Raw genomic sequence first — 18,218 nt, 5'->3', positions numbered from 1 at the left:
TGAGAACTAAATTGAAGGAGGGATGTAGAGAGCCACCCGGCCTCTCACCAACATTGTATCAATACACATACACGCACGCCTTCACCCTCGGGACGGGCACGCCCCGAGGTATATATTAAAAGCGCGGAAGACCGCTCGGGGTCTTTCTGGCATACCATCCATCCTGTGTGTGTGTCCCCATTATTGTATTAATTACCTCCTGTGCGAGGCCCGGACCTCGCGCACGACACTTTCTAGCCCTTACAAGAGCGACTAAAAAAGGCCTAACCGCTGAAGCGCTACTGAATATGGTTTAGATTATGAACATTTACAGGACATATTAAAATGGGGTGTTAACTGTGCCCCGCTTGGGCACACGCCAGTTTTCCAGAAGACGTGTAAATCGCCTCACACGCCACATCTGGTGTAGCTCAAGGAGGTTCTTTTCGAATAAGCAAATAGTTTAAAACGGGAGGTCCTTTTTTCAGGAACGAAACACACGCTCCCCACAAGCACCTGTGTAGCTTGGTGTTTGCACGCTGGAAAATAAGGTTTCCATAACCCAGCATGGGGCAAAAAACATTGCGAGGTGCCCAGAAGCGACGCCAGCACCTGTATGTGCGTACTTCGCATAACCCCGCAGCCAGGGGGAGCATCGTGTATTTTCTTTCGCAAGCTCCTCCTTCTCTGCGCGCTTTCGTTTCCATTGGTGGACGAGTTTGTAGCGTCACGGGCTAGACCCGCCCCTTTGTACTCACTGCTGCCTGCCAGCACTTTACACCTGAAGGGATGTACAGACACGGTCGTGCCTATATATATAAGGAGGGCGAGCCGGGAAACTCAGTCAAACGAAAGAGGGAAAGGATCGCGAAGGGAGATACACCCGGTGCCTGACGCAGCCATGATCGTTCCCGCTCCTCTCCACTGCTGCGTCCTCCTGGCGTGCATCCTCGTCAGAAACTGCCTCTCCTTCAAGAACGATGCCACGGAGATCCTGTACTCTCACCTGGTGAAACCTGCTCCGGCCAGCCCCAGCAACAGCACGCTGAACCAGGCGAGGCACGGCGGACGGCACCCCAGCCTGCAGGGCGCGGACCGGCACAGTACGTGTTTTATACTTCAGTGCTTGAGACGGAAATATGAAAGTGCATGCACCCCTGTGCCACATTTCCTGTTTGCTTCTGAGAAATGCATGTACTTTTCCATTCAGAGAGTTCGACTCTTGCTACTGAGAAGTGCCGGCACTGTCTTTTTCAAATGAAAGAAGTGCAGCAGGTACACAATAACCGTGAGTACCTGCCCATTTAAAGCAAGGGCATGTAGCATCCATTTAAGGCTGCTTAGGTACCCTTGCGCGTCCTGCATTCAGAGGATCTAACTCTTGTTATTCGAATGGGTAACAGTGTGCCAATACGGGTTTCACATAGTTCAGTGGGTAAGTGCACTTATTGCAAAAAACGTTGTGCTACCTCGGAGTTACAGGTTCAAGTTTCCTTACGGCTAACACATCATTTCATCCTTACAAGGACAAGAGAGATAAAAACATCGTGTTAAGTGATCTTATAGCTTCTTCTTGTCAATGCTACCAGCCCAGCCTCCGTGGGTTACGACTGTACAAAAATGTATTCTTTTTGTGTGCACTGCCCATCTATATGTATGCGGTATTTGTATAATGCGAACTTAGGCGCATGGCTGCGGAGTGCTACGACAGGGTGTCATCATGATTGAAATATTGCATAATGACTACACCGAATTTAGTATAGGGGACAGGATGGGTGTGGCGAGGACTGCCAATAGCGCGATTGTACAACATATCCAGTTTGTGTTTAAAAATGACAAAATATCACATAGCGTTTTGTCAAGAAACCTGTTTTTACTAAGATTGAACTCGGCGGTACAGACGCACAGCAACGGAAACGGTTAAAACAGTTCAAACATTTGATGGGAGAACGTTGTGGCCGATGAGAAGGACTACAGTGTAGTAGGAGTCAAACTGACCAGTCTCTTAGTAATGGAAGCTTGTTTTTTATAAAACTCTTAACTCCACAATTTACACTGTCTCATAGCTGAAAAAGTTCCCACTTTTGAGGGTACTTCATTATTTATCGACCCATGAAGGATGAAGGCTTTGTAACGCTCCCAGAATTCAAACTGTGTTCTATAAAAGTGGCTCATAAGAATAATAATATCAACAGTTCGCACAATACAGACGAGCATTTAATTAGACCCCTGTAGTGTCTGTCACGAGCCCTGACCCTGGTAAACTTCCAACTCTTTGGCACGCAGACACATATTAGCTTGTTTTAACGGATTGTGCAAAAATGTTACCTTAGTGATAACATCTTCAAACTCCAGGTTTCGACCTCTTATTGAAGGATGTAAAAACAATATATGAAGAGAGTGCAATGTAGACTGCGCTGACGTCTCTGTCTTACCTTGTAGTGCCTATGTATTTTAGGCGTAAAGATAATATTGTGCGGCGTATAGGAGGTATTGTCTTAGATGTTAAGATGCAGGGTGAGAAAACAGGAGATCTGAGGTAAAACGTTCCCACTTAACTAAATTAACGTGATACTGGGCATATCAGCGTATCCTTATCTGCTTCATTTGATTGACTCCTGACACACTTGGTCAAGACACACTTTTCTGTTCACACTGTGGCACCAAGAGGCAATTTCTTTTGCAGTAATTGCACCTTTTGCAGGTGCTCTCCAATGTTTTTCACCACTGATCCACACTCTGTAGTGGGCGACGTTCTGTGCTACTGACCTCTCCTATAAAAAGCATTCAATAAGCCACTAGATCTGATTTGGGGTTCTAGATTATCGTGGGAACAGTATTAGAGCTTAGTTTGTAAAATAATAAGTGCCAGGGACCTTTCCAGGAGGCTACTGCAGCTTACACCACCCATTGCTCCTCCAGTGCAGCCAGTGCCAGTAATAACACAACCATTAGCCTTCACACTTTTTCAGGTGTAACTATTCGAGGCCTTCAAAGCTAAAAGATTGGCTTGGGAGGCATGTATTATTCCATTTTAACATAGATTGAACTAATAAATAGCTGTTGTTGTGCTCATCTCCAAATTACCCAAATGGTGCCACCATGTGGCAGGCTGTTATAAGTGCTGGTGTTGACAATTAAGTGCTGGTAGTGAGCACCGGAAACCACATGCTCAAATTAAGCACTGGCTCATGCAGCTGCTTGAGGAGCAGCTGGCAGAAGTGGACAGGGCTGTAGTTGTAAATAGTCTCTCATGCAGTTCAGTGCAGGCACTGGAGTGGAGGCAGAAGGATGTACCTAAAACCATTAGGTGAGAGACGAATACTCCACTGCACCGAGCCAAGACTTGATAGGCAAGTCTCAAGCCAGTGGTTGGGAGAGGATGGTTGGAGAATGCCAATGGCTGAAAGGGACAGACACAGAGGCCACTGTGTGTTTATTGTTAGCAGTAGGTCTGTCTGAGATCTGGGCTGTGAAAACACAGACATACAAAAGCTAGGTACCAATATGCGTGCCTGCATCTATTCTCATAATCTCTACAACCACTTATGCTTAATTGCACTTACCAGTTTGCTACACCGTCATTGAACACACCTCATGTCCTCACCCCCCTCGCCGTTACGCAAATCAGAGCGCTTTGAGGACTTGTAACGGATATGAAGCATTATAATAATGCTACAGTGCAAACCACACATTCACTTCCTGACAGGGAGGTTTCCGTGCCCCGGGCCAACGAAGCACAATAGACTTCAAGCAGATACAATTCTGTGTGGAAACCCTCCTGTGTGTCAACGCCCAAGTGTGGGAAGCACGCCTGCAGGCCCAGGCTAAGCCCCTCCAGATCCGCAGCCATCCGGTACGGCACCCGTGCAGCGCCCGCGCCCCCAGATGTAATGGAGCAGGGACGGGTTGAAAGAGAATGCTGGCCTTGTCAGGCCCAGTGGTTTCACTCTCTTGTCTGTGGCACCTCAGAAATGCAGCGCATTATCCGCAGATAAAGGGCTTTGGACATGCCCCGGCGTTTGTTTTCACTTCCTGGCTTAGCACTTATGCCTCCGACGCCTCTGGCGATGGCAGGCATGTACCATTCACGCACCAGGCCCCTCCCACTACTTGTGTTTTCACCAGGCAAGAAGGGGAAAGGGCAGGCGGAGGCATCGGGGCCCAGGAGCCCGTAATGAAACCTACCATGTCCCGCTTCCAACACAGTACATTAATCATCTAAATAGCTCCATGCCTGGAACATTGGAGGCAAACAGAGCTCTCTCTGTCATTCAGAAACACCAAGGTGTGTCAGGGCTGCTGAACCGGGGATGGCTAGCAGCACATGAAATGTTTCTTGATTATAAGATTACCAGAGCCCTGCATATTTTGGGAGCAGCCACACAGAGGGGGTATTCATTTCCAACCAACTGCTATTGTAAACGTGCCTGTCTGTGGAGGATTACAGTAGAGCCAGGCCAGCTGCTGGCCGTGTGGCAGACATGGTGCCTGCCGCTGGTGTGCTGCGGGGGCCGGCTGGGTGTGGATTGTACTGGGGTAATGGATGCTAATACCCAAGAAGTGTGCTCCCTTGAGACCGGGCAGCAGGCCACATCTGCTGCACACTTTGTCTGGGAATATCAGGGCACACCTCCTCACAAAGCAAACACAAGGAATGATGGACGCAGTGCTGAAACTTTTCAGACACTCACCCCCAGTCACAGATCTGGGTTGAATCCATCATCGTTCTTTAGCTCCCTTCGCCACCTCAGTTCAGACCCAGCTATATGTAAATCAGTCTTGACTCTGCTCCCCAGACTGATTTGCATTTGGCCATGTCTGAACTGGGGTGGCGGAGTGAGCTAAAGAATGATGATGGATTAAACCCAGATCAGTTGACTGGAGGTGAGTGCTTGCAATGTTCAACACTCCGTCCATCATCCCCTTTGGTTTTGCATTGTTCGCCCTAAGTAAGCAGGGTATACCCAGACGTGGGTCCCTTGCTCACTTTGCCACTGGTTTCAAGCTAGCCTGGCTGATGACGGCTGATTAGCCATAAACCGTTCCCAGGATGCTTGTTTCCAGGTCCAGGGAAGACATGGCTTGGCAGTTCGGGCTGGACTGTTCCCATGAGGCACAGGGTCAGACTGTGTCCCTTCTTTTTGAGTGATGATTAAATTATGTTGGGTTCAGCATGAGTATTCATGACACAGAATTTCAGCTGACAACTAATCACGCTACCAAACGTGTACATTAAACAACAATACTTGACATTCAAGGAGAGGGAAGGGCTTCTTTTGTTTTGTCTGTGGACTTTGTGTGCACTTTATGGGTTGTTTGGAAAGTTGCTTTGCTACTCTTCATCCACTATCTCCTATTTTTTAAAAACCAGGTAGGCATATGTTAGAAGTGCGTGTCTCTCTATTCTATGTGTTGCTGTAAAGCCACTGCCACCGATGCAAAAGTTTAAATATATCGCAGAGCTTGTCCTAGAATTGTTTGTGGTTACTTCAATCACTACATTGCATCTCAGCTCTCAAGTACACATAGGCTGACTGTCCAAGGCACTACCTTCCCGCTCCCATCCCAGCATCATAGCCTTGGATGTCTATCACCCACATATCCCACCTCCCATTCTGCTTGCAGAACAATAATCTTTCCCCACCTACAGCAGATCTTCTAAGCATGCACACTGCTTCTCTCTATGCTGAACAGAGAACGCACGGTGACATTCACACCCTAAGATGATACAAGTGTGGAGTCACCTTGGTTCTGACACCACTAGGCGTTTGTTGAAGTGCCTAATAGAAGATTGTGCTCTACCTGGAACATGTATTGTGTTTTAGGAATGAGTGACTAAAGGGCGTTGGGTTCATGCGCATTGATAATGACAAGCAGTATTTGACTTTAGGCTGCAGTGGTGGAGAATTGTTTTAGGATCCTCTGTTCTCAATAGTGATGTCCTCTGATTCCCTTTTGTAGGTCGCCAGCAAATGGGCTGCAGGGAGCTGAGGTCGACGAAGTACATCTCTGATGGCCAGTGCACCAGCATCAGCCCTCTCAAAGAACTGGTGTGTGCCGGGGAGTGCCTGCCTTTGCCAGTGCTGCCCAACTGGATCGGAGGGGGCTATGGCATGAAGTACTGGAGTCGCAGAAGCTCACAGGAGTGGAGATGCGTCAACGACAAGAGCCGCACTCAACGCATCCAGCTTCAGTGCCAGGACGGCACCACCAGGACCTACAAGGTGACTGTGGTCACGTCCTGCAAGTGCAAGAGGTATACCAGGCAGCACAATGAGTCCAGCCACAACTATGAGGGATCCCCACCCATAAAGGCGATCCACCCTCACCACCACCACAAGGACAAGAAGGAGCTTGCAAATACAGGAGCTATTCAGCGTGGCTCAAGAAAATCCAATAACTGAACTCTAATTTCAGGATTTGCAGATTTGACTGTGTAAAGGAACTGCGCCCGCCTTCCTTTCTTAGTGCAGTATAACGGATCAACCCTATGATGTTTGTCAGACTCAAGAGGATCACTGTTCTCAATTTTTATATTCAGAGACCTGATCCTACTGCGATGAGGCCTGAAACCACAAGCCTTCTTCTACCGTTTAGACAATGGCTTCCATATTGTGCCAAACTATCCACACAAAAAAGACAAAGTCATTACAGTCATTTCACCGAACTCTGTTATTACATCAAGCTAAGAAATGTATATGTCTGTGATTTTTATAAAACAATGGTCGTATACAGTACAGCAATGATCACAGGAGGTGAAAAACTGTAGAGTTTTCAATTTCAAGTGCCATACATACTCCAACATTCATGAAAAAGGACTTCACTTATTAGTTTCTTTGGATACAAGCATGTAAGCGTTGAAATCCCTCTGAGGAATGAAATAATACAAATGAGACTAGAGCGTGAGAGACAAAAAAAGATTGAGATTGGGAGAGTGGTTGTAACACAAGAGTTTCTGGCATATTATACGGAGTAAAGTACCCCAACACAGGCATACCTGGCTGTAAAATGTCTAGATGGTTTTCTAGGAGCTTGGATCCTGACTGCCAGTCTTTTCCTGTATATCATGGAAACTGCATGTTTTTAAAGACATATTATGTAGAGCTGGGGATAACATATTGAATATTTCAAACAAGATGCTGTTTGTTTATGTTGGGAACAGTTCATGACCGGCATACTTTTAGTTATTTTGCTCGGTTGACATATCCTTCAAAATATTCCTCGTAACCAAAATGTCTTTGCAGAACCTGCTACATTGCTTGCTGACTTTTAAAGTGTAATATGCCATAACTTGCATGGCGGCAGCTGAAAAACCAAACCCAACTATTTATTTGCCAATGTAATTATTTAATAAGCGTTATCTTTGTACAGTGCATGCTATAGTGTAACAGAATTGTAATTTTGATTACATTGTACATTTTGTAAATAAAAGAACGTTGATGTATTTTCTTCCATTTCATGTAATTGTTTTGTACAAGTGTACATTTATGTCTAATAAATGCGCCATCGTTGTATGAAAATATTAAACTTCGAGTTCTACAATCATTTTTTTTGATGTAAAAACAAACAGTTAGCCATCATTTGTTTAAAAAATAAAAAGACCCCTAAATTTGAGCTGCTGCCCATGGAGACCTCCATCTAGCCACACCCACTAGACACCCATGCGTTCTATCCTAAGGTACCTTTTTCTGTAACACCTGATGACACAGAGCTAAGGTGAGGGACCAACCTTGCACACATCTGACCACTTTACTGCTGATTTAGTAAATCATTTCCAACCTAAGGCCCACATGTGTTAAGTCAAGAGCTAACCCCACAGTAAATCTATTTTGTATCATTTACACAAAGATTGTTATATTTACGAACGCACACTTTGGATATTAACAAGAATGGAGTGAACACGCTACTCGTGAACTGCTCGAGAAAAGGTAAAAAGTATTTGCATCCGACTTGTGATCTCAGGAGTTATAACAACGCCTGGGGCAGGCAGCTGTCACTCTATTAGAATTTAGGCTGCACGAGATGGTGCTCCAGGGCTGGGCCAGCTACTCTGCTCTTCCTTCCTGGACGGCACCTTGCTTCATCCCTCTCTAGTCAGTCATTTAAGTAGCTGAGAATATGGTGAACTTGGGGGTAACGGGAGGCTGCCCCCAATCCAATGTCCATTTCAGTTTTAACTGAATGCTTTGAGATGCATGACTTATAATGTGCGTTCTGCATCATGATTGGCAGTACGCCATTCAGAGGCAAGACTTGTAGATGCCTTTTCGAGTTTTCTGATTGTCCTCTGCGGTAGATCGAGAACAATCAGTTCAAAGCAATCCGTGTCTAGCTTGAAAGGCAATTGCTTTCAGTAAGGTTTGGAAATATAATTACTACTTGACCAGAGGTCTGTAAATCAAGTAAACTGTTCCTTTATCAAGTTCTTGTACCCGGCACGAGGAGACTTCAGAGCTAAGTTCAGAGGAAGCATGGGGGACATAGTCTGGAGAGGGTCACGTGGAACGAAAAAAGCCAATCAAATACTCAGGGTAGACTCGCGCTTGGGGCCCACCATCTTTCTGATCCGAGGTAAGTATGGCTGCAGTGACTTCTGACCCAGTGCTGAGACGAGGCCATCAAGCACACAGCCTTTGCCTGCATACTGGGAACTAACCACCACCATTTCCTGTCCTCTTCTGGTGGGCATCCTGCCATGGGCTGGAGGGCTGGTCCCATGCAAGAAACAAGTGATGACAAACACAGGCACATGTGAAATGCCCAAGAACACCTCTATGGACCCACTCCCTAACCCTCCTGTGCCCCTTTACTGTCTAGGAGCAGGGCCGGCTTTAGGCATGTGCAAGCTGTGCACCTGCACAGGGCCACCAAACCTCAGGGGCCACCACGCCAATATATATCCTTAATATAATAATCCTCTGAGGATGGATACATATTTGCGTGGCGGTCCCTGGCAGGGATTTGGCGGCCTCCAGCTCTGTTCCACTTCCAAACACCCTGACCCCCCCCCCTCTTCACGGGCCTCCGCGCTCCGCCCCGCCCGGACCCCCTCTTCCGGGCCCCCTACCTACGCCTCCTGCCCAGGGCCACCATGAGCCTAGAGCCGCCCCTGCTAGGAGGAGGTGTTGGCATCTCTAGAACTCTCTTTACTACTCACTCCAGGACAAAGAGGCGGATATCAAGCAAAAACAGTCCTCTCTAGACTCCGGTTCACTGCCCACTCCTCCCGAGAGATCATCTACTGCCCGGGGAGGGAGTCAAGTGAGGAAGGTTAGGGGAGGCAGTGTAAAGCGACTCCAATGTCGCCTTTCTCCATGCACTCTGATAATCAGAAGATAAATAAGGTCCCACTCACTCTATCACTCTTCCAAAGACTACAGGCATGCTTAAATCAGTGTGTGAAAAATGGAAATCTCATGTGATGACAAGAACAGTACTATTATGCTAGATGCACAATCTCGCCATCTTCTTGTGTCTGCACTTGTGAGTTGAGAGCTCTGTTGTTGCTGTGCAAACAGAAGTGCACTAGGTAATAGACAACATCCAACTGAACACATCAGGCAGAAAACTGAGCACACATATAAGAGAGATAAGACGCTCAACGGTTCTCAACGAGCTCGCAACGGTACCAGCCATAAGGGTAAACTATCAGCATCTCCATCAACACAGGAAACACTTCTCTGTGTTGGAATTCTCAAGAAGTATATTGAAGATATCTGAACCTAGCAGGGCTGTGAGGCCATACTAATGAAAATACAGCACTATACACATCTCTGTTTCCATAACATTGTATGACATAAATCCCTTAAATATTTAACTTACACTCATTTATGTAGTCAGTAACTGCAATAGATAGATGGATATATAGGTAGGTAGATAGATAGATAGATAGATAGATAGATAGATAGATAGACAGATAGATAGACAGATAGATACACCATTCCTGTAAAATGGAACTTCTTTCTGTCCACCCCCAAAAATATGCTATTTGTCAAACAGTAAAAATACCAATGAAGACATTCGGATAAATGGGGCCCACATTATATTATATATATATATATATTTTTAAAGTCCATTGAGACAAATGTGTTTTTCAATTTTGTTGAAGGGCACAACAATTATATTTTCAAGGTTCGGCGAGGGGTTATGAGAGTGTTCAGAAATGTGAAGGCGCTCAACAGGTAGTGGTCAATGGGTAGTTTGTGAAGTTAGGTGGTTGGTGCTACTTGATCTGAGATAACCCTTGTCTCAGAGAAAAGAAGGGGAGGGAATCTCAACCTTCTGTGAACATGAATGCAATGTCAAGCGCACACAACCTGCATCAGTATATCAATTAAGTTTGGTAGTCATATAATGAAAAGGATAGGATCCAACTCCAATGTTTTTGACTTGTAAGGTGTTTATTCATCCAATATAAGTATTAGTTTCACAAGAAAAACCAGCCGACACGTGTTTCGTCAAAACCGGGGTAAACCCGTGACTCTTCAGGGCTGGGGAAATAAAGTAGGAGAATGTAAACAATACTATTTGAGGGGGGCGATAAGTGACAGCACTTTTGTGGTGGGGGAATGGGTTGTAGGCCAGTGAAGGAGGCGTGAGGGGTGGGGAGGACTAGCCAAAGGCCAGTCTAGGAAGAGTGGAAACCTAGAAAGGGTGTGGGGAGAATGGCAGGTGTGAGTCTGAAGAATAAAGGAACACCTAAGTGAGACATCAAATATAAAGTGAGTGTATAAGTGTGGTGGTGAGGGTAGTCAGACAAAATATCGAAATTAAAATATCGATATACAATAATATCGATGTTTTAATATCGATGGTATAGAATATCGATGTGCCATAATATCGACAGACAGAATATCGAGATTAAGGTATGTATGTTAGTAATATCGAAATTTTGTTGTTTAGTGTTATGTATTTTATTTTGTTGTTTATATGTTTGCTAAATATGTTTAGAAATGTATGTTTGAAAATTAGAATTTTTTTTAACATTTTGCGTTTTAGTATTAGAGCGGGTTGTGGGTTTATATGGGAATAGGGTGGGAAGTAATTTAATAATAATTAATTAATTAATATATGTTTGTAAATATTTTTTATTAATAACTAATTGGTAATTAATTAATATTAATTAGTTAATTAATTAATATATGTTTGTAAATATTTTTAAATAATAATTAATTGGTCATTAATTAATATTAATTAGTTAATTAATTAATATAAATTTGTACATATTTTTATTTAATAATTAATTGGTAATTATTTAATATTAATTAGTTAATTAATTAATATAATTTTGTACATATTTGTAATTAATAATTAATTGGTAATTAATTATTATTAATTAGTTAATTACATTAATTAGCTTAATTTTTAATATATATAATTTTTTGTTATTGTTAATTAATTATTTGGGAAAAATTAATATTAATTAGTAAATTAAATTAAATACAGCTAATGTGCTAATATATTTACTTTATTGTTATTGTTAATTAATAATTAATTGGTAATTAAATAATGTTAATTAATTTTGGGTAAAGGAGTATTTTTAGGGTTCAGGGTCAGTTTTCAGTTCTTGGGTAAAGGGGTATTTTTGGGGTTCAGGGTCAGTTTTCAGTTCTTGGGTAAAGGGGTATTTTTAGGGTTCAGGGTCAGTTTTCAGTTTTTGGGTAAAGGGGTATTTTTAGGGTTCAGGGTCAGTTTTCAGTTCTTGGGAAAAGGGGTATTTTTGGGGTTCAGGGTCAGTTTTCAGTTTTTGGGTAAAGGGGTATTTTTAGGGTTCAGGGTCAGTTTTCAGTTTTTGGGTAAAGGGGTATTTTTAGGGTTCAGGGTCAGTTTTCAGTTTTTGGGTAAAGGGGTAGTTTTAGGGTTCAGGGTCAGTTTTCAGTTTTTGGGTAAAGGGGTATTTTTAGGGTTCAGGGTCAGTTTTCAGTTTTTGGGTAAAGGCGTATTTTTAGGGTTCAGGGTCAGTTTTGGGTTTTTGGGGTACAGGCGTACAGGGTAAAAATAAAATAAATTTAAATTTAATTTAAATCAATTAAATGAAAAAAAAAAATTACATTAAATTATTAAGTTTTTAATTTATGTTAAATGTATATTTATTACTTTAAATTTTTTAATTATGTTTTAATGTTTTTATTAATATTTGTTAAATTATATGTATTTTAACATTATTTTTACATTATTATTAATACATTTAAAAAAACGATATTTTTAATTTCGATATTTTTGTACTACGATATTATTTTTTCAATATTTTTGTACTTACCTTTATGAAGATAGGATCCCGATATTATTGTCCTCGATATTTTTGTTGCGATATTTTTGTATTGTGATATTTTTGTGGTCGATATTATGTTATACATTCGTGGTGAGCTGCTGATAACAATATTATAACTTCAAATGCAGCGACGCAAGTAGAGAACCACATGGTGAGTGTCATGTGGTGGCAAAAGTTTTTTAATATATCACAAACTGAAAATCACTGACAAGTAGAATTGCGAAATCTGTTTAAATGTAACCTGAGGAATAAAAAGGAGAGAGCATGGATAATACAAATGAAAAATTGTTTACATTGCTAAAGTGTGGATGGTGAGTGTCATGCAGTGCCTCTATATGGTTGGTGTTCAAAATTGTGACAAGCTATGAATCACAAGCAATCTAAACATGCACAGTACATTCAAAATTATCCTGTCGAGAGTAAATCATCAGATGTTTACATCGCTAATCACAGGGTAATGTTTCACGTCCACGTCATACATCTGTACATGTAAATCTTCAAAGTCATTGTATTGGTCCGGTATGTACATCGGATACATTGCGTCATGAACACACATAAAAGTACTGCTCCCCATGACTAGTGGTGTTATTGGGCCATTAAGGAAAGACAATTTGCAGACTGTGCTGTCTAAATACGTACATTTATAACAAATAATAACAGCCATATTGTTGGGTATTGAAAAGACCTGAATGAGTGGGTAATCACTGGGTGCGCTATATATATTACTCCGTCACGTACGTATAAGTGCAATTGTTGTATTAACGCGGGTAATTCGTAATTATAATGGAGGAGGAATGAGAGGTAATGATATTTAGCAAGTCACAGTTCCGGAACTTCGAAAAATTGTAAGTGACATACCTGTGGAGTAAAATGATGTGAGCTGTGTCTGCAGAAGGGGCGAGAATAGTGGGGGTATGGTTATTGATATTGAAAGGGAGACTGCAATGAGTATAATTACATGAGAATAATGTAACAATACCAAAGTAAGGAAGACAGGCTCGACTCACCGTCGGACCGGTGACATTTCCAACCCGGTCCTAATCAGGTGTGTACACAGGAAGACGCGTGGAGGGAGTGCTTCTAGCGCGTCGTAGTGGTGTAGGGCGATGGGAAAAACCGACGCCGGATGAGCGGTCGGGGGGAGCAGGGAAGCAAATCCGCTTGCCCTTGCTTATGAGCTGTAGTTGGAGTTAAGTCACAAAACAGAAGGGCAGTAAGCCGAAATACGTAATCGACAGGGGTATTTAAGAGAGGTTTGGGATGCAAGGCATCCCTGGTCACCTCAAAACATTAGCTGGTTGGTTAGCTTACCTTGTGGTCGTTATGTCGAGGTGAAAGGAAGTCCGTAAGCGTTCGGGTCTCTAATGAGTGTGGTTCAAGATGCGCTATATGAGGCGAAGTCTTGATGACGTGCAAATCCCGCCGAAAAATGGCCGTGTCGACTAGAACGTTACACTGTCTTCCGACAGTAAAGGAATGGTAGTAATAGAGAATGGACTTAAGCCGGTATGCGGCTGTGGAGTCTGACGGGTTTGTAAACAATACCCAAATTTTTTTTATGCAAACTGGGGTACGGTTATAAATATGGAAGTCTCCTCTTAGATATGGGTAATACAGACATGATTATCTCACAAGAAATTTTATCTGGTCTTAGGGCCAACAAGGGGGGGGGGGTTTAGAAAAGCGTGTATGACTAGTCGTAGGAAAAGAAGGAAAGAAACAAAGTACAGGGATAGGGGTAAGGCAGGACAGGAATGCTAGGATTAGACACGCCCGCAGTATAATAATGGAAGCTGGGTCAATGAGAACTGAAAATAAGTAGGAGGAACCTGTATCAATATGAGGGTAGTGGGTCGGGTGAGCCTGTATGTATAGTACAGGTGGAGGGTAACGAGTCACAGCACTGGCAAAAAATGGAATTGAAAATAACGGTCGCTATGACAATACTCATTATTAAAGGGTTGATGGGCTAGCAATTCAACTGGCGTTCAGGTTGTTCTAGAAAAAGCGGTTGCCTGAGCTATAAATGTCAAAAGCGCCGTTAGGTCTCAGGGAAGGAAAAGGCGGTGTGTTTAAGCGGGGAAAGTATATGTAGGCTGTGCAAAGAAGGGGGTATGGTACTCGAACGAAAAAAGGGGGGGGTTTATAATGTAGGGGAAAACAGTCAGAAATTGATTGAGGAGATGGGGTGGGAAGGTATGTTACAAAGTGAATGGAAATCATTGTCCAAATTTCAACATTGCTAGAAAGCACGCAGTTTTTATCTTATTACAGAAATATACCATTTGTAAGCAGTACAGAATTAAAGGAAGTAATGCAGTTCGTCATCTGTGTTTTGGCCATGCTTAAGGCTGTGAGTTCTCATGATCCAGATTGCTTCCTGGCGTCTGAGTCTTAGTTCTCGGTTGCCGCCTCTTGCCTGGACTCCAATCATATCTATACCATAGAAGGTGAATTTTTTATTTGGTCCATGTGAGGGGCATGTGGCCATATGGATGGCCATGGGGTAGCGTGTATCTTCTCTCAGAATTGCACGAGCATGTTCTCTGATTCTTTCCCTCAAAGGTCTGATGGAGCTTCCTACATATTGGCTATGGCAAAGACATTCAATGATGTACACCGTGTATCTGGTTTCACAGTTTATGTTTGATTCAATTTTGAATTCATGTTTGTAGTAGCCTTTAAAGGTCCTGGTGCCATGTTTTGCCCAACGGCACATACTGCAACAACCGCATTTATAGAAACCTTTTGATTTCACTGTAAGCCATGAGGGTTTTGCTGTACGTGGCATGGTAGGGCATAGCCTGGTTCTAAGGTTCTTCCCTTTGCGATAGGTGATTTGTGGTCTGTTAGTGAGTGTGTCTTTCAGGGCTCTGTCAGCCAACAGAATCCCCCAATGTTTATTAAGGCTTTTCTTGACTGTCAGGTTGATATCATTGTAGTCCATGATTAGTCTCACTGGTTGTTTATTCTCTTTGGGCTTGGTCTTATTTAGCAATGTCGTTGATCTTTCAATTTGTTGTATTTTTCTCTTTGCTCCTTTTATAGTGTCTTGTTTGTAACCTCTTCTGGAGAAGCGTAGGGTCATGTCTTCAATACAATGTTCGAATTCGGTGTTTTCGCTGCAGTTTCTTCTTGCGCGCATAAACTCACCATATGGAATGGTATTGATTTGATGAGCAGGATGAGAGCTTTCCGCTTGCAGTACTGCATTGCAGGCTGTTTCTTTACGGAAAAGGCGGCTGTGCAAAGTGTTATCCTTGATATATAGTTCTATATCTAAAAAAGTTACATTTGTCTTGCTGATGTTGCTGGTGAACTTCATGTCCATTTGGTTATTGTTAAGGTATTCACAGAATTGCAAAAGAGAGACGTGGGAACCTGACCAAATGAGTAAACAGTCGTCTATGTATCTTCCCCAATAGATTATATTGTCAATCCATGGTTTTCCCTTGTTGCCCCAGATGTATTATGCTTCAAGTGCACCCATATACAGGTTGGCAAATGAAGGGGAGAATCTGGAGCCCATAGCCACACCTCTTATTTGTCTGTACCAGGTTTGGTCATACAGGAAAAAATTGTTCATCAAAATGATATGCATCATTTTGGAGAGCATTTTAGTGTGTTCAAAAAAAGTGATAGATCTATTGTTCAGGCAATTATTGACTGCTGATAAACCCATTTCTGGATTCATGGAAGTGTAGAGTGAAACGACGTCCAATGTGGCCATGATTAGACTGGTTGCTATTCAATGTCAGTTAGGATGCTAAGGATGTGCTTGGTGTCTTGGATGAAGGTAGGAAGATTTTTTGCCATTGGATTTAGGAAGATGTCAACATACTGGGCTAGTTTTTCAGTTGGTCCGTCAATCCCGGACGCGATGGGTCTGCCCGGGGGAAAAGCCCCTGTTTTGTGAATTTTTGGTAGGGTGTATAGATAAGGATAAGTTGGTCTGGTCACTCTCATATACAATGACTCTTCTTCGCTGATCAAACCTTGTTCCCTCCATTCGTTAAGATGTCTATTAATTAGAATGGTCAGGGGTCCTATGGGATTGTATTCCAAAGGAAAATAGCAAGAGGTGTCTGCTAGTTGTGTGATGATTTCATTGTGGTAGTCCTTTTTGTTCATGATCACCACATTGCCCCCTTTATCTGCTTCCTCAATTGTTAGCTCTTGGTCTTCACTCAGTGCTTTCAAAGCCAGTCTCTCATCTCTGGTAAGATTGTCAAAGTTTTTTCTTCTTTTATTGAGAAGTTTTACCTCCTCTTTTTCAATGTCAGCTAGTACTAAATTACAGAAGGTATCAACAGGGTTGCCACCAGGAAGGGTTGGGGTCCATTTAGATTTGTTCTTTAGGCCACTTTCTTGACTTTGATTTGTGTCTAATTCTAAGTCATTCAAAAGATTCTCGAAGGAGTTAGGAGGGTCGTCAAAATCGGTAAGGGACAGAAGAAGGTGCGTAGCTTGTACATCTTTGATGCTCAGAATGTTGGGCAGTATCTCTGTTTGACTTTGTGATGTAGTATCAGTGGAGATTTCTCTACATGCAAAATGTCTTTTAAGTTTTAATTTGCGTACAAATTTGAATAAATCTATTCTGGCTCTACAGGGATCACCTCTTTCATGAGGGTTGAAGCTGAGGCCCTTACTCAAAAGGGAGATGGTGTTTGTGTCCAGGTGTTTGTCAGAGAGATTGACAACTTGGACCTCCTTGTTGTCGCGTATTCCTACTTCTTGTTCCCTGACCATAATTTTTCTTTGTACCCGTCCCTGGCCGGCTCTGTTGCCTCTCCTTGTTTTCTTACTATTGTATTTGGTCAGGTGCGGTTCTCTCGTCTGATGGTTTGCATTTCCCGTAAAAAATTGTTGGTAGAGGAATTGGCTGTTGTCAAACTGGTTTCTGGTGTGGTTGTCGCTGAGGCTTGTTCTTCTGGCTCACTGTCGCTAGGTGGAATACTATTTAGTGAAGTTGAGCTGGTAGAGATGGAAGAGGTGTTAATTCTGGAGGTTTGGGAGTTGCGTGTAGTTTTGTTGACCAGCTGGTCATTTTTCCTGGCAAATGTGAAAACACGGCCCTCCCGAAAGTCCACTTCATCACGTTTCAGTTGTCTTGTTTTGCGATCCTTGATCTCATTTTGGTGTTTCAATAATACATTTTCAAGTAATTTGTAGTTCTTCTCCGTTGCATCTTTCAGATTCATATCTGAGATTTCCTTTTCTAATGTAGCGATTTCAGCTTGTAATTTACCAACCTTGCGTTCTGCACTTTCAATTAGGATTAGTATTAGTGTATTTGAACCCGATGTGAGAGTATCCTCCCATTTGTTGAGAAGATCATCATCGAGGTCCTCGAAGGTAGGAAACGTTTGGGAGCGTAAACCTCTTGGTACTCTGTTGAGTCTTTGATATTGCTTAAGTGTTGCGCTGTACCACCAGCGGGAGTTTTCTGTTTTTTTGAGTTTCTCAAGTTTATAACATTTCTCTTTTAATCCTTGTTGTCTAGGTGGATTATTACCACTAGTACTGGGTGTACTGCTTGTGGTACCACTGGCCAAATTGTCAAATAAATCAGAGGCGATCTTATCTCTATCCATTTTAAGAAACTTGGTATTTAGTTCTGTATCAACCACTGTGGCTGCCTTTTTGAATTCAATAAATGCAAGGTTCGGCGAGGGGTTATGAGAGTGATCAGAAATGTGAAGGCGCTCAACAGGTAGTGGTCAATGGGTAGTTTGTGAAGTTAGGTGGTTGGTGCTACTTGATCTGAGATAACCCTTGTCTCAGAGAAAAGAAGGGGAGGGAATCTCAACCTCCTGTGTACATGAATGCAATGTCAAGCGCACACAACCTGCATCAGTATATCAATTAAGTTTGGTAGTCATATAATGAAAAGGATAGGATCCAACTCCAATGTCCATATCTCAACCTTCTGTGTACATGAATGCAATGTCAAGCGCACACA

General features: G+C 42.7%; 1 protein-coding gene across 1 annotated transcript; it reads left to right on the top strand.

Moving 5' to 3' along the window:
• Positions 1-772: 772 nt before the first annotated feature.
• SOSTDC1 (sclerostin domain containing 1) lies at positions 773-7,509 on the top strand. Its single transcript, XM_078663768.1, has 2 exons — positions 773-1,082; positions 5,944-7,509. The coding sequence occupies exons 1-2, from the start codon at positions 881-883 to the stop codon at positions 6,384-6,386; spliced, it is 645 nt and encodes a 214-aa protein (XP_078519894.1). The 5' UTR covers positions 773-880; the 3' UTR covers positions 6,387-7,509.
• The last annotated feature ends 10,709 nt before the right edge of the window (positions 7,510-18,218 follow it).

Source organism: Lissotriton helveticus, chromosome 10 (assembly GCF_964261635.1).
Source record: "Lissotriton helveticus chromosome 10, aLisHel1.1, whole genome shotgun sequence".
Taxonomy (NCBI): Eukaryota; Metazoa; Chordata; class Amphibia; order Caudata; family Salamandridae; genus Lissotriton; species Lissotriton helveticus.
Note: the sequence above shows the minus strand (reverse complement) of the source record. Positions and strands in the feature narration are given on the sequence as shown.

Excerpts from the sequence above, each read along its gene's own strand:
- SOSTDC1 (XM_078663768.1), top strand. The coding sequence starts at position 881 with ATGATCGTTCCCGCTCCTCTCCACTGCTGCGTCCTCCTGGCGTGCATC. Across the intron at positions 1,083-5,943 it reads GCAGGGCGCGGACCGGCACA|GTCGCCAGCAAATGGGCTGC; the intron begins GTACGTGTTTTA and ends TCCCTTTTGTAG.